This window comes from Diadema antillarum, unplaced genomic scaffold, assembly GCF_040938485.1.
Source record: "Diadema antillarum isolate AM-2024a unplaced genomic scaffold, OU_Dant_1.0 scf00000122, whole genome shotgun sequence".
Classification (NCBI taxonomy): domain Eukaryota; kingdom Metazoa; phylum Echinodermata; class Echinoidea; order Diadematoida; family Diadematidae; genus Diadema; species Diadema antillarum.
The window spans coordinates 2393259-2408451 of record NW_027271011.1 but is presented as its reverse complement, the minus strand read 5'-3'; the positions used below and the strand labels follow the sequence as shown (position 1 = coordinate 2408451).

General features: G+C 39.2%; 1 protein-coding gene across 1 annotated transcript; it reads left to right on the top strand.

Moving 5' to 3' along the window:
• Window positions 1-2806: 2806 nt before the first annotated feature.
• On the top strand, window positions 2807-14922 carry LOC139720141 (L-asparaginase-like). The gene is made up of 5 exons (XM_071631512.1): window positions 2807-2882; window positions 3482-3587; window positions 5015-5351; window positions 13859-14044; window positions 14773-14922. Exons 1-5 carry the CDS (start codon window positions 2807-2809, stop codon window positions 14920-14922), a joined length of 855 nt encoding a protein of 284 aa, XP_071487613.1.
• The last annotated feature ends 271 nt before the right edge of the window (window positions 14923-15193 follow it).

Here is a 15193-nt window from a genome sequence, read left to right as displayed (position 1 = left end):
TAGTAATGATAATGATGGTGATAAAAATAATAATCATCATCATCATATTCGTAACTTTTTTCTTGCCTTTTCTTCTTTTAACTTCTTGACGGTCACATTGTCTTCTGGATTCAAAACGCCTTCTGAATACCTGAAACTTTTGAGGTGAGGATGCAGCATTCAACTTTGTGCGAAATACGTAGAAACCACTTTATGAATGTTAAAGATCATGCAATTCTAAGAGGAATTCAATGTTTATTTGATGAAACTTGGTTTTGAAGTGGCTGAGATATCCAAAAACAAAGGTGGGTCCCGCCTTTTATTAGGATTGCTTTGTTTTGGATAACTCAGCTATTTCACAACCAATTTTCATCAAATAAACTTTGAATTCCTTTTAGAATCTTTATGCTATATGCATATTAATGTGTGTGTGTGTGTGTGTGTGTGTGTGTGTAATTATATATTTAACTATCTGAACCTAGATTAATAGTGTGTAAAAAATATGAATGAGTGCTGTCAGCAGTAAAAAATGTAACAATTATTCAAGGAGACACAAATTTGTCTCCTTAGGGTCAGTGTCTCCTTAATGTTTTATCTACAGTGTCTCCCTACGGCTATATCATATACATCATATGAATGTGTGTATGTATGTCTGTTCTATATGTTTTGAAATCCGTCCGGCCAGGAGCAGACGTATACCCTTGTGTGTATGTCCTGCTTCAGAAACGGATTTTAATCTAACATCACATCGCATCCTGGTCGCTGATGAAGAATGCGATGACTAACCTGTTTGGTGTCTTGTTTCTAAAACATGCGCTTTCCTCGCCAGGATAAAGCGTTTTAATGCCATTTTAGGTTTTAATCTCTTTCATTTCTGTTCGTTATTGATCAGTGCCTACCAGGAAAGGCTGGTTGACTATCAGGTAAAGTCTGATTGACTATCAGGAAAAGTCTGATTGACTACGGGAAAGACCGTTGACTATCAGGAAAGTCTGATACAGTATTCCATCACGGACAAGGCACAACTACTGGCTGGGATGTCTCTATGGGGGCCGGAGGTGTGAGTTTGCGTCAATGAAAGACAAGATGAGGTGGGTCTCTGAACCGTTTATCTTCGTGATAGTAAATCGGAGCATGACGTTGGCAATGTAAGTCCTTGAAAAGCTACCAGGGATTTGTTTAACACTTAACGTTTTTTAACACTGATTTCATCCTTTCATCTTTGGCTCTTCGTGGAGGGAACCAGTTCATGGATGCGTCGTTGCTACGCCCAACGCGCACATACACACTGCGCGGTTACCATGCATTGTGGCAGCAACTACCAGTCTAGACGCATTCCATCACACAAGCAGGTAAGTTTTGAAATCCGTCCGACCAGGAGCAGACGTATGCCCTTGTGTGTATGTCCTGCTTCAGAAACGGATTTTAATCTAACATCACATCGCATCCTGGTCGCTGATGAAGAATGCGATGACTAACCTGTTTGGTGTCTTGTTTCTAAAACATGCGCTTTCCTCGCCAGGATAAAGCATTTTAATGCCATTTTAGGTTTTAATCTCATATATATATATATATATATATATATATATATTGATTAATCATAATACTATCGAAAAGTGCAGTGTTCGAATGCCAGTAACAAAGTAGCATTATACTGCCATTAAAGTAATTTTGATGACAAATTGTAGGGCGTTATCAAACAGCTACAGGGAGCTATCTACATGAATTATACTAACAGGAAGTTTCCCTGTTGTTATAGATATTTGATGATTTTTTTTTTTCAAAAGTTATTATATAGGCTATGTAGATACAAAGACTAGACCAATTATGTATATGTATTGTGTACAATGTCACTATGCATGTAACTACAACTGTATGTATATTATCTGTGACAATGAAGACAAGAGAGTCGCACGATGCTAGCTGGATAGGTTATGACCTCTCAGCCATATTGTCTGCTTGGCAGACGTGTGTGTTGCTTGGGTTGTGTTGTGGCTGTCTGCCACTAGTTTGCAGGCACAAACCCTTGTTGGTCGTATAGGAGTCTGCATGCGCCAAGACTAATACACGCACCACTACACTGCAGCCTCTCCCAAGAAGCTTCAACACAGGGCCTATGGGACAGTGCCAGAGTGGTGCATGTAGTAGTCTTGGGGCAGACTCCTTTACGACCAACAAGGGTTTGTGGCTGCAAACTAGTCTGCCACAGCCCATCACACAAGCAGCCACATTGTTTTCTCTTGATGCTGTCCCTATGACAGTCTTGATGGTGTTTTCTCTTTCTGTTCTCTATGTTGTGTGTTTATGTGTGCACGCATGCTTATCTAGATGCACTTGCGTGCGTGCAGTGTGTGTATGTGTGTGTGAGTGATTATGTTTGACTTTTTCTGGGGACCTACCCGTACAATTAAGCATCTGCTTTTCTATGGTTTCCCCTCACATAATCTTAATTATCCAATATGAGTGTGGCATACTCTAGACTGATTTAAATCCATTTTGTATCATGAAATATTATTTAAAGTCTGTATACACTGAATTTTCAAATTATCTGTTACTAGTCATTGATCTTTAGATGTATGTCACAAATGTGATATGTGTGGAACTTAATAAATGAAATGAAATGAAATGAATAAAATGAAATGAATGAAATGTTGTCATTTTAATTGAATCTGTGTATAAAGATCGCAAGAGTTACTGAGTATGAGATAGTCGACGTAAAATTAACCACCTTTATCGTTCAAATAGTATCTTTAATTGATATTTTGTTTTAAACAGTAAGTTTACGAGGCGCAATATTGGGATGACTGCCGCAGTGAACAGTGTAACCATGGAAACCAAAGAAACTCCTAAGATTCTTGTCATCTACACTGGGGGAACGATTGGGATGAAGAAAGTGAATGGAGGTGAGTCAATAGGAAACACTCTTCTCTGCTTAGTACATTATATCTCTTTCTTTCTCTCTCCCCCTCTCCCTCCCTCTCCTCTCTCTCTCCTCTCTCTCTCTCTCTCTCTCTCTCTCTCTCTCCCTCTCTCTCTTTAACTGTGCCGCTTTGGAAGAAGTAGCCATCGGACGTAGCGTTAGTTTAATGTTTTTAATGCCATCAGCTTTCGACATCTTGACGGGTCTCCTTCAGGGCATTTGGAAATCAACATAACGAAAAGCAACCAACTGTAATAAAACTTGAACAAAATCATGATAAAGCAAACACAGCGATATTACATAGATTAGCATGCACTCCAACACCAACAGCAATCTGATATAAATTAACATGCACGGCGGTATTAGCAGTGAAACATGAATATGGCGTTTGCAATGCAATATATCAATTACATAGATGTATGCATGCATACATGTGTGTGTGTGTGTGTGTGTGTGTGTGTGTGTATGTGTGTGTGTGTGTGTGTGTGTGTGTATGTGTGTGTGTGTGTGTGTGTGTGTGTGTGTAGATGCAGTCGTACAGATGTCCTTGACTAAATGAATATTTCTCCTCCGTGTTTGCAGTCTTGGTGCCAGTGAAACACTATTTGCCAGACTTCATTAGCAAAACGCCCACAGTGTACGGCAAGCCAGCGGACAGTATCGAGGGCCTCAGCACTTTTGATCTCATGTAATTACCCTCAATACCTCAACCGATACCTGATAAGGATGTCAATGTCATTACAAAAAGGGCTGATATTTTTCGATCTTTTCAGACAATAAATAGAGGATATCTAATACTAATCTGCATACCATGGATTCGATAAATTCAACTTCACTTTGACTGTGTCTATAGTCATCCTATCTTAAAGGACAAGTCCACCTTCATATACATAAGGATTGAGAGAATGCAGCAATATTAGTAGAACACATCAGTGAAAGTTTGAGGAAAATTGGACAATCCGTTCAAAAGTTACGAATATTTTAAGTATCTGCGCAGTCACTGCTGGAAGAGAAGACTACTACAGTATAATGATGTCACATGCGTACAACTATATAAGGAAAATAAAGAGAGAATTTCACAAAACTTTACTTTTTGAATAAAGTGCACAGTTCTTTGACTTGCTACTGACGTATGTTAAGGGTAATATTATTCCCCCTGCCTTCTGAAAGAGAGAAGTTGAGTGTTCTTTTGTTATGCGAGAAAAATGGAAATATGTTGAATTTTCTTTATTCTTTCTTTATATCGTTGTACTAATGTGACATCACAAGCTATAGTAGTCTTTTCATCCAGCCGTGACTGAGCAGAAACTTCAAAAATTCATAACTTTTTAACGGATTGTCCGATTTTGCTCAAACTCTCACTGATGTGTTCTACGAATATAGCTGCATTCACTCAACCCACATGTCTATGAAGGTGAACTTGTCCTTTAACTTACCTCTCCCTGAACTCTTTCCGAGTCAAGATAACACAATAATCACAGTGAGGTAAATACATATATTACATTCTAATCAAAGATGTAATGTGCATTGCCGGAAATTATTTCGTTATGACTGATAACTTAATGACGATTCAATTAATGATGATTATAAAACATTGGCATTATTATCACCATTAACAGCTATTGGGGAAGCACTTTTACGAATGACTTCTGTAGAGCCTAACCGACAGATGTTTCTGACCGTTTAAGATGCCAATAATGTGGATGCTGCACTTTACGAATTCGACAACCAAGAGTCATACAGCCCATGAACTCGACACTAGGCAAACGATTTAAAGGCCCATGATTCCGCCACTAGGCACTGACAAGGTCCACGAGTCCGACACTATAAGGCAAACAAAGCCCACGAGACCGACACATTAAACCCGGTGATGTAATGTCGAACTCGTTGGCCCATTTTTGCCTATAGTATCGAACTCGTGTGCCTTGCTTGCCTATAATGTTGGACCCATGGGTCGAGATGACTCGTGGGCTATATGACTCATGGACTCTCGTGGGCTGTATGACTCGTGGATGTCCGTCTCGTGGGATAACCCCAATAATGTAAACTTGTCAGGGTCTTGTGGAGATTACGTCATAATGCTTAAACTCTTCACCGTTGTGATGGTATCCATAGAAACCAGGATGGCAGCCACATTCTCTACAGCATGTTGGAGTGGGAGACTATCAAGGACTCGAGTAACATCGCCGCCGCGGACTGGGTGCACATGGCAGAGGATATCCTACGATACTACACCGTCTTCAACGGGTTCGTGATCCTACACGGCACGGACACGATGGCCTACACGGCGTCGGCTCTGTCTTTCATGCTCGACAACCTCTCCAAGCCTGTTGTCATCACTGGCTCGCAGATTCCGCTATCCGAGTTCCGCAGCGATGGAGAGAACAACATGTTGGGCGCCCTTGCCATGGCCAGCTACTCTCGGCCTGAGGATGGCTTGGTGATAGCTGAGGTAAGGCGAAGACGAAAGGTGGTCATAATCATTGATACAGAATACATTTAAGAACACTTCATTACACCAGCTTAAAAAAAAAAATGATCTCAATCTATACTTAATCATATACCGTTTTTCAAACAAAATCTGAAGACAAGATAATGAAGGAAAGTATGAACTTATGTTGCCCAACCCGATCACACACTCGGTAAAGTGCTAGTCTTTTATTTGAAAGATATTCTGTGTAATTTCCTCCTTTCATTAAAGACCCTGTAAGGGATACCACGGAGTGAGAAGGCTGGCAAGGCTCAGATTTATTCGAGATTCCCCGTAACGAACTGTATACAGCTTTGCCGCTGATCTCTGTGTAATAGCCAGAGAGCTAGCGACTACTCAATTTACCCCATCAAGCCCAAAAGGTTTGACCCCTCAGAGTTGCTGGGGCCACCCTCCTCAGTAACAAAATGTGCGTCAGCCTGGTCCCGGAGGGCGGGTTGGGCCCCCAGGGACCCCCCCCCCCCCCCCCGAAAAGGGCCCTTGGAGGGTGTAATTTACCCCATGGAGCCCATGAACCAAACTTGGTCTAAAAGAATGCCCTATGGGTGTACATCATAAAAATATAAAAAACTGACAAAATATCTGGTCGGGGAAGGAGTTGCCAGACTGCTAGTTTGTAGGCACAAACCCTTGCTGGTTGTTCAGGTGTCTGCATCAAGACTACATTTTGCCATAGGTCCTGTACTGTAGCGTCTCCCAACAGTCTGAGGGATAGTGCCAGTTGAGTGCATGTAGTAGTCTTGGCGCAGACTCTGTTACTCCCATCAAAGGTTTGTACCCGCAAACTGCCCAGTATGCCCTGGAACCCAGGGTAGTTTGCAGGCAGAAATTGACCAGGCACAATAGAAAAAAAAAAAAAAAAACACACACACACGCACATACGCACGTACGCTCACACATTCCTTTTATGTAAAATTTACATACCGGTATACAAAACATGTCACATAGGTTCTACAGCCAGGATACCGTGCACACAATAAATGTCAGCTCTATAAGAAGTTCATACCATTTGATTGTTTAAATGGATGCTATCAATGGACATTTCAGCAGGGACACTAGAGAAAATTTAAAATTTGTGTGAATTTGTATCATGTTTTACCGGCCCCATCGTCTACTTGTCCTTTACTATGTATTCACCTTATGAGACACAATTGGAGCTTTTCAGAAAATGCTGAAATAAACCTTTCATTGTGAGTACACTTCAATTTCAGACCAACCACAGAAGCACTTAAGGCCATTTGTATAACACACTGAAGTAAACCATATCATCATCAGTGCATTAAACATAACTTTGATAAAGTTCATGTTAATTTCATTTCATTTCATTTCATTTCATTTATTTCATTCCTTCTTTCTTTTTCGTCAAACATAACACGAAATGAATCAGAAGATATAACATAGGCATGTATTCGACTTTACATGGTAGATAATGTTTAACAAATACGAAATTGTACATGCATATCGGCAAAATACAAAGTTATGTTTGGAGGGGAAAAAAGAAAGAAAGAACTGAGAGGTTCACTGAAAAGCATGCTTGTAAATTGTGAACCACTCAAAGGATTCTTGTGAATACATTGAACTTTTTTTTTTTTTTTACAAAGACAGGAGAGAACAAGACAGGACAGAACAAGACAGTAGAAACACAACGACTTTACATGACTTTACAGTAGGGTATACCATGACAGTAATAAAACACAAAAGAACAATGGAAAGAAAGGAGAGAAAGAAAAAGGAAGTGAAAGGAAAAGCCAACACGCTGAACATCGGGATCAGAAGATGGAATTGAGGTGCTGTACATCTGGATCAGAAGAGGGAATTGAGGTGTTTCAGCTCGATCAGCCGAACAAAGTTTATACAAATAAGATAATGTAAAAAATACACAATGATGAAATCAATGATTGACGATGAACCCTTAGGCTGTAAAGACCAGCTAGGTAATGAATCATATATAGCTTAATATGAGTTCAACAAAAAAAAATTTAACTTACGCTTAAACGAATTCAAAAATAAAGAATTTTTTATATCACAACTTAAAGAATTCCAAAATCTAGGGCCACTGTATATAAATGTATTTTGAGCCAATAACGTTCTCAGAAGGGGTAAATGAAACTCATTTGATCGCCTGGTGGGATAATTATGAAAAGATTGATTTCGTGGAAACATTGAATCAAAAATGCTAGGAAGTGCATTTGTGTTATAATTAAACATAAACTGACCCAGCTGAAAGAAAAACAAATCTTTGATTTTTAAAATCTTATATCTAACAAATAATGGATCTGCATGGGAACATGGAGAAACGCCACAAATAATACGAAGTGCCTTTTTTGGTAATAACAATAATCTATCTAATAAAGTTTGATGGGCACTGCCCCATGCTAAAATTCCATAATTTAAATAAGGTAATATCAATGAAAAATACAACGTCAGCAAGGAAGACGACGGGATATGAGATTTAAGTCTATTAATAATACCAATATTACGCGAAATTATTTTACTAATATTAATAATATGAGGCTTCCACGAAAGTTTATCGTCTACTCTAATACCGAGAAACTTTGTATGTGATACACGCTCTAAATGAACGTCATCAAAGATGATATCTGTGCGTAAAACTTCTATAGACTTACTGAATAACATGTAGTTAGTTTTCTGAAGATTCAGTGATAATTTATTGGCTCTTATCCATTGAGTCACTTTTTTTAATTCAGAATTAACAGTATCGACAAGAGTGATTGGATTTTGGTGGGAGAAGAAAATGTTTGAATCATCGGCAAAAAGTATAAAAGAAAGTATATCGGATGATCTACAAAAATCATTTATGTAAATGATGAAAAGTAAAGGTCCTAATATACTCCCCTGAGGGACGCCACATTTAATAACTTCAAGACTAGAACTGTGCTCGTTCAAAAATACATATTGTTTTCGGTTTTGCAGGTAACTCCTGAACCATTCCAAGGCCTTCCCTCGTATACCATAATGAGACAATTTATGAAGTAAAATTTCGTGATTAATTGTATCGAAGGCCTTGGAGAAGTCCAGGAAGATACCAACAAGATGAGAATGGTCATCTATAGTATGTGCGGCGTTATCAATAAACTTCAAAAGAGCATGAATGGTGCTGTGTTTCTGACGAAACCCAAATTGAGAATTTGTAAAAACATTATAATAATTGAGAAATTTAATCGTTCTTGTAAATATCAATTTTTCCAAAACCTTAGATATGGATGAAAGTAGAGAAATAGGTCTATAATTACTTATATCAAAACTGTCTCCTTTTTTGAATAAAGGACACACCTTAGCTATTTTCATAATAACAGAATGTCGGATACAGCTTGGAGTTTTTCCTTTTCTGACTTTTTTTTTTTTTTTGCATTTAAAATGCAAATTCCAAGTCTCAATCCATACATGATACTTTTGAAAATCTTAAAATGAGAATTCTTTTAGGTTTTGGCTGATAAAAAACCACCCTTTACGTATTACAAAAAAAAAAAAAAAATCAGAAATAATATCCATCAATTCTCAAACTCAGTAGTGCATGTCACCTCATTGTTTTGGACAATAATACATCTTTACACATAATTATGGTGTTCTACATAGACTGTGTACATGTATTGCTGAACTTCCTTAAAACATACAGAATGCTGTAATATTTCAGCACTTTTGTAAACTTCTGGGTTCTGGAGATACTTTACCTTAAGTTCCCAGGCCCACACAAACGAAACCCAAATTATGATGTCACATATTGCAAAGACTGCCATGGACCCTGGTCAGTACACAAGTTGAAGCATTGACTAGAAAGCTCTCTTTAAATATACGTGCAGCATGCAGGCTGAAAGTATGAACTTGATCTTGTGTTCTCTTTACATTAGCACTTTTGTCAACACCTTATTTCTAGAGATACACTATCTTCAGTTCCGCAGCCCCACACAAACAAAACTCAACATGTGGTGTCACATACTGCAAAGACTACCATTGACCCTGGTCAGTACACAACAAGTTGAAGCATTGACTATAGCTCCCTTTGAATATACTTGAAGCATGCAGGCTGAGAGTGTGAACTTGATCTAACTTGTGTTCTCTTTACATCAGCAATTTTGTCAACTCCTTATTCAGTGACTCCAACTCTCCCGTTTTCGACGGGAGATCTCCCGCCGAAAGCCCATTTTTGCAAAATCTCCCGTTTTCCCGCTTGAGATTTGATTTCTCCCGCCCTGGGTCTGTGTCTTCCGGTGGAAAGGATTTCTTACTTATTGCTATATCGTATGTTGAAAAAAATAAGCCTTAGATAGCACCACAGAACATCTAGAACCCTAGGAACTTCGCGCTTCGCACACATCAACTTGGAGTCTCCCGCCGTTGCTAGGGGTCTCGGGCGGGAGAATCTCCAGATCAGAAGGTGATTGGGGTTGGAGTCTCTGCTTATTTCTGGAGATACATTATCTTCAGTTCCCCAGCCCCACACAAACAAAACTCAACTTGTGGTGTCACATACTGCAAACATAGTTTATGATTGCCATTAGCCCTGGACATTACTCACAAAGTTGAAACGTCAAATTACCAACTGAATGAAACGCTAGCTTCATTTTTTTCCCGTTTAACTATAGCATGCATGCCCAGAGGATGTGCAGTGACTGTTTTTTTGTGTTCTCTTTATATCAGCATTTTGGTCAACTACTCATTTATGAGATACTCAGTTGTATACTCCTTCCCCCCCCCCCCCCCCGAAAAAAAAAGAAGAAAGAAAATAAACTTTCAGGGAGTCACATACAGCTACAATTTAGTTCATGCTTATGATTTAGTTGCCATTAACAGTGGCAATTACACATCAAGTCATACATCATACTGTATAGTAGACAACGAAGGTTTTTTTTTAGCATTATTTGAAAAAAACTATTTGTGGCATATACATATTATAATAGATACACTGTATAGGATAAGCAGCCTGTGTGGCCAGTAAAACATGACACAATTTCACACAAATTTTAAATTCTCTCTAGTGTCCCTGCTGAAATGTCCATTGATAGCATCCATGTAAAATAATCAAAAGGTATGAACTTCTTAAAGTAGGTCTGACATTTATCATGTGCAAGGTATCATGTCTGTATACCCTATATGTGACATTTTTTGCATACCGGTATGTATTTACATGAAGGAATGTGTGAGCGTATGTGCCTGCGTGTGTGTGTGTGTGTGTGTGTGTGTGTGTGTGTGTATGTGTGTTCGTGTTCTATTGTGCCTGGTCAATTTCTGCCTGCAAACTACCCTGGGTCCCAGGGTATACCGGGTAGTTTGCAGGTACAAACCCTTGTTGGGAGTAACAGAGTCTGCACCAAGACTATACTACATGCACTCAACTGGCACTCTGTCCCTAGTTTGCAGGCACAAACCCTTGTTGGTCGTAGAGGAGTCTGCGCCAAGACTACTGTATGCACCACTTCGGCACTGCCCCATTATGCCCTGTGTTGTAGCTTCTCAAGGCTGCAGTGCAGTGGTACGTGTATTAGTCTTGGCACATGCAGACTCCTATTACGACCAACAAGGGTTTGTGCCTGCAAACTACACTGTCCCTTGGACTGTTGGGAGACGCTACAGTACAGGGCCTATGGCAAAGTGTAGTCTTGACGCAGGCAGCTAAACAACCAGCAAGGGTTTGTGCCTATAAACTAGCGGTCTGGCTACCCCTTTCCCGACCAGATTTTTTGTCAGTTTTTTTTTTTTTTTTTTTTTTTTTTTTTTTTTTTTTTTTTTAATGATGTACACTCATAGGACATTATTTTAGACCAAGTTTGGTTCATGGGCTCCATGGGGTAGGCCCTAAATTACACCCGCCAAGGACCCTTTTCGGGGGGTCCCTGGGGCGGAAGCCGCCCTCCGGGACCAGGCTGACGCGCATTTTGTTAATGAGGAGGGTGGCCCCAGCAACTCTGAGGGGTCAAACCTTTTGGGCTTGATGGGGTAAATTGAGTAGTCGCTAGCTCTCTGGCTATAAGTAAATCTACACCGTAGAATTTCAACTGGAGTGGACCGTGTAATACCGATGAGAGTATGCTTCGATGCACATATCAGCTGACCGGTGCTGTTCGTGGTTAACGAATGTTCCCCGATGGACAGCGAATAAATCGGGCCTCCCGTGAATCCCCACGCTACATTTTTTTTTATAAGAATAAAATATAAGATTATCATATAGTAAAATTATGTCGAACAAAATTCTTCGTAAATCATATCTCTTGGTGATCATGAAAATTTCAGCCTATGCATGATCATAGATTTTTCCCCAATATGAAGATAATTTATGATCGAAATGAATTAAAGTATGACAATATATCCCCACCCCAACACCCACCAAGGGAGGTATACGACCATTCTTCCTCCCTCGCGTCACCGTTCAAGTACACTCCCACAAACTCATCAACCACGATGTACGTTACGCCCTCTATCATTCAGGTCACTCTATTTTTTAACGGCAAGTTGATCCGTGGCAACCGAAGTATGAAATTCTCCTGCTGCAGACTGGATGCCTTCAGATCCCCGAATTTCCCGCCACTCGCCTTCGTGGGCACCAACACTCAAGGTGACTACAGGAACATCAATAATTACACTGTAAAAACATCGGTGTTAGATTTAACACCACGGGTGTTAAATCTAGGGCCTAACACCGATCAAACTTCAATAAAGGACCACACCCACAGGTGTTAAAAATGCAATGTGATGGTGTTGAAAAGTGTTCACCTGACACTTTGTGGTGTTAATTTGACACTGTATAATCGTTATTTTGACACTGTACTGGTGTTAATTAAAAAATGACACCACATGGTGTTGATTTGATATCTGTTAGTGTTAATATCAATGGTTTAACACCCGTCCAGCTTCAATAAGAGACCACACCTGGTCCAGCTGGTGTTACTTTGGGGTAAATTTATTTTCACATTTTTTCAAAAATCTAGTATTTTAATGTAAAATTCTTGATCGTCTTGTTTAAATTAAAAATCAACAAAAAGTGCAGTTACTAAGAAACTCTTCAAAAAACAGTCTAAAATTTGGAAATGACACCCGGAGGTGTTAATTTAACACCATAAATGAGCACCGAAAATATAACACCAGCTCGGTGTTCACTATTTAACACCGGACTTTTTGCAGTGTACTAACAACATCTACTTGAGCTCGTGATTCAAAGTGTACATAATTATCATGTGTACTGATGTAATCGGGATGACATATTGGGGTTTTGTTGGCGCTTAAAGAAAGTAAGGATATTTAGACCTATATAATACCAAAAGAAAGGGGATATGTTAAAAAAACATTTGTATATTCATATTATGTACCAACATTCGTAAATCATGAATGTATTTTTTGTTAAACTTTTACCTCTTTTGAATTTCATTCTTGAACAGCAATGTCAATAGCATAGATCTGTACTCCATGGGACAGAATGATACTAAAACGTAGTATTTCCTAAGTTCGAATCAGACAGTACATTGTAAACCAGGGCTACTTGATGTATGATCACTTTGGCACCGTCCTTCATCCTCCATTGTTTAATTCCAATTCCAAGGCAATATTAAACAGACTAATCACTGATATGATTCCGTTATGTAGGCGTCACTGTCGCGAAATTGACCAAAGATGAACACAGGATAAAGGAAATGTTCCAATTAGCCGCTGATCGTATAAACATTGGGTCATTCGTGAAGGCAACTTAAGCCATCGTATGGATGGTGGAGTTTTTCAGGCTCCTGTAGCAACTTTGTGAGCGGTGATAAAATCGTCAAATTCATGTAGACTCTTTTTCCTTCGTGTAGCCTTCGTGTGTTGTTCGGGTGCCATCGTGTAACTTTCAGTAGGCGTCGTATTTGCTTCGGCTGCTGATTGGCTTTGACCAAGTTCCGGGCCAACTTCACACAAAATAATTGAAAAGTCCATATTTGTATTGCCGTCTTGTGTCAATTTTGAGACAGTGTCACGCCACCCTTACCCCGAATAATGATGGTTATTCCGCAAACGCAGGGGCGGATCCAGGAATTCTGTAAAGGGGGAGGGGGGGGGGGGGCAACTAATATTTCTGGTGGCACCTCCGGGTTTCATTTCATTTTTTTTTCTTTTTTTTTTCTTTTTTTTTACGATAAATAAAGGGGGGCGTGTGCTTCTTGCGCCCCCCTCTGGATCCGCCACTGAGACGTGTATTCTTTTTTATACTCTAAGGCCCCACTTAATCTCGACCAGTGGGCTGCGAAGCTCTCGCTGGTGGGCCGCGAAAAATGAAATGAATATTCATATTCAATCTTACTGGGCCTCAATAAAGTTTGTAGGAGCCAATATGGGCCTCGGGTTTGAAAAACGTTGAGAATCTATTGTTTAAAATCTTTGCCTTTAGCGAGTGTGCTCAACCGGGAAGTGAAAATCAAATTCAATTGCTTGATGAATGTCTATTCAATATTGAAAATGTTTTTGTACGATTGAACATTGAACAGGTGAAGGCACATCTCCAGACTGACATCAAGGGCGTTGTGTTTATGACGTACGGCGCGGGAAACTTTCCATCAGACCGCAAAGACATCTTGAATGCTATCAAAGAGGCCGTTGAGGGCGGCACACTGATCGTGAACTGCACCCAGTGTCCTAACGGACAAGTCACACCGGCTTACGAGACCGGACAAGTAAGTCTTGGTTTGACAGAAATACATTGTAGGGGCTTAACACCCGCCTTAGAATAAGATCAGGCCAGAAAAAAAAGTGATCTTAAAGGTCTTGTTTTCCTTTCGGAGCAGTGATTAAAAAAAAAAAAATGTTCAAGATATCACTTTTGATGCATATGTGTAGGTCAGTTGTATCACAAAACATCCTACCATATAATTTTTTGCAATAAAGCCTGAAATAATGTTATAAGGAAATATCACTATTTTTCTCATTAAACCATACGGTTAAGTCTGGAAACATTTTTATTATAACTTTTGTTCACATTTTAATATTTAACAATACTTAATATTGATTAAACTAGTTCAAATTTTTACATTGGCTGTTTCTATCCCTAACGCACATTTTAGAACGATTTTGACGCTTTAATGCTGGATTTTTGTTTCATCTGCAAATGGTAAATTATGCCTTTAAAGATCGGTAGACCACTCACCTAGATGACTACTGAGTAAAGGAGACACTAGTAAACAAAACCTAGAGTTGAGAGCATGACTTTATTTGAGAAATTAATTAGATTTTTTTTTTTTGTGACTCTGATTTTTTATGTAAGATGAGAAAACCATGCATTGTTATTGTTTTGTACACGTTCTTAAACATGTTTAATTCGCGTTTATCAGGATCGATCTAAATTCTGTTGATCCGTGAGTTTGCTTATCAAATTTTGTTCGATGTTTTATCTTGGTTTATTAAGGTCCTGATAGAGGCAGGGGTAATCCCCCTCTCTGACATCACACCAGAGGCGGCGCTCACCAAACTTGATTACGTCATCCAAAACTTCACAGGCTCAGAACGCGAGGCTTACCTCAAACGTAGCCTGCGGGGAGAGATGACGGTTCAGTAGTTTGATCATATATTTCAAGGAGTTTTTTAATTGATTTGATTTGATCTGATCTGATTTCATTGTTCCACATCTAAAACAAAAATAATATGATAAAATCGATTGAACTTTAGACTGGACCAAGCGTCGTAATTACAAAGAATACAAGAGAAGACAATTTTATAAACATGAAATGTGGGGGACCTACTGAAAAAGCAGAGCTTGTGATGTATAGGTCCCTAGATGAAAATGTTGGTCTTGTTAAACAAAAAACCTAGTAACAAAAATTATGAAA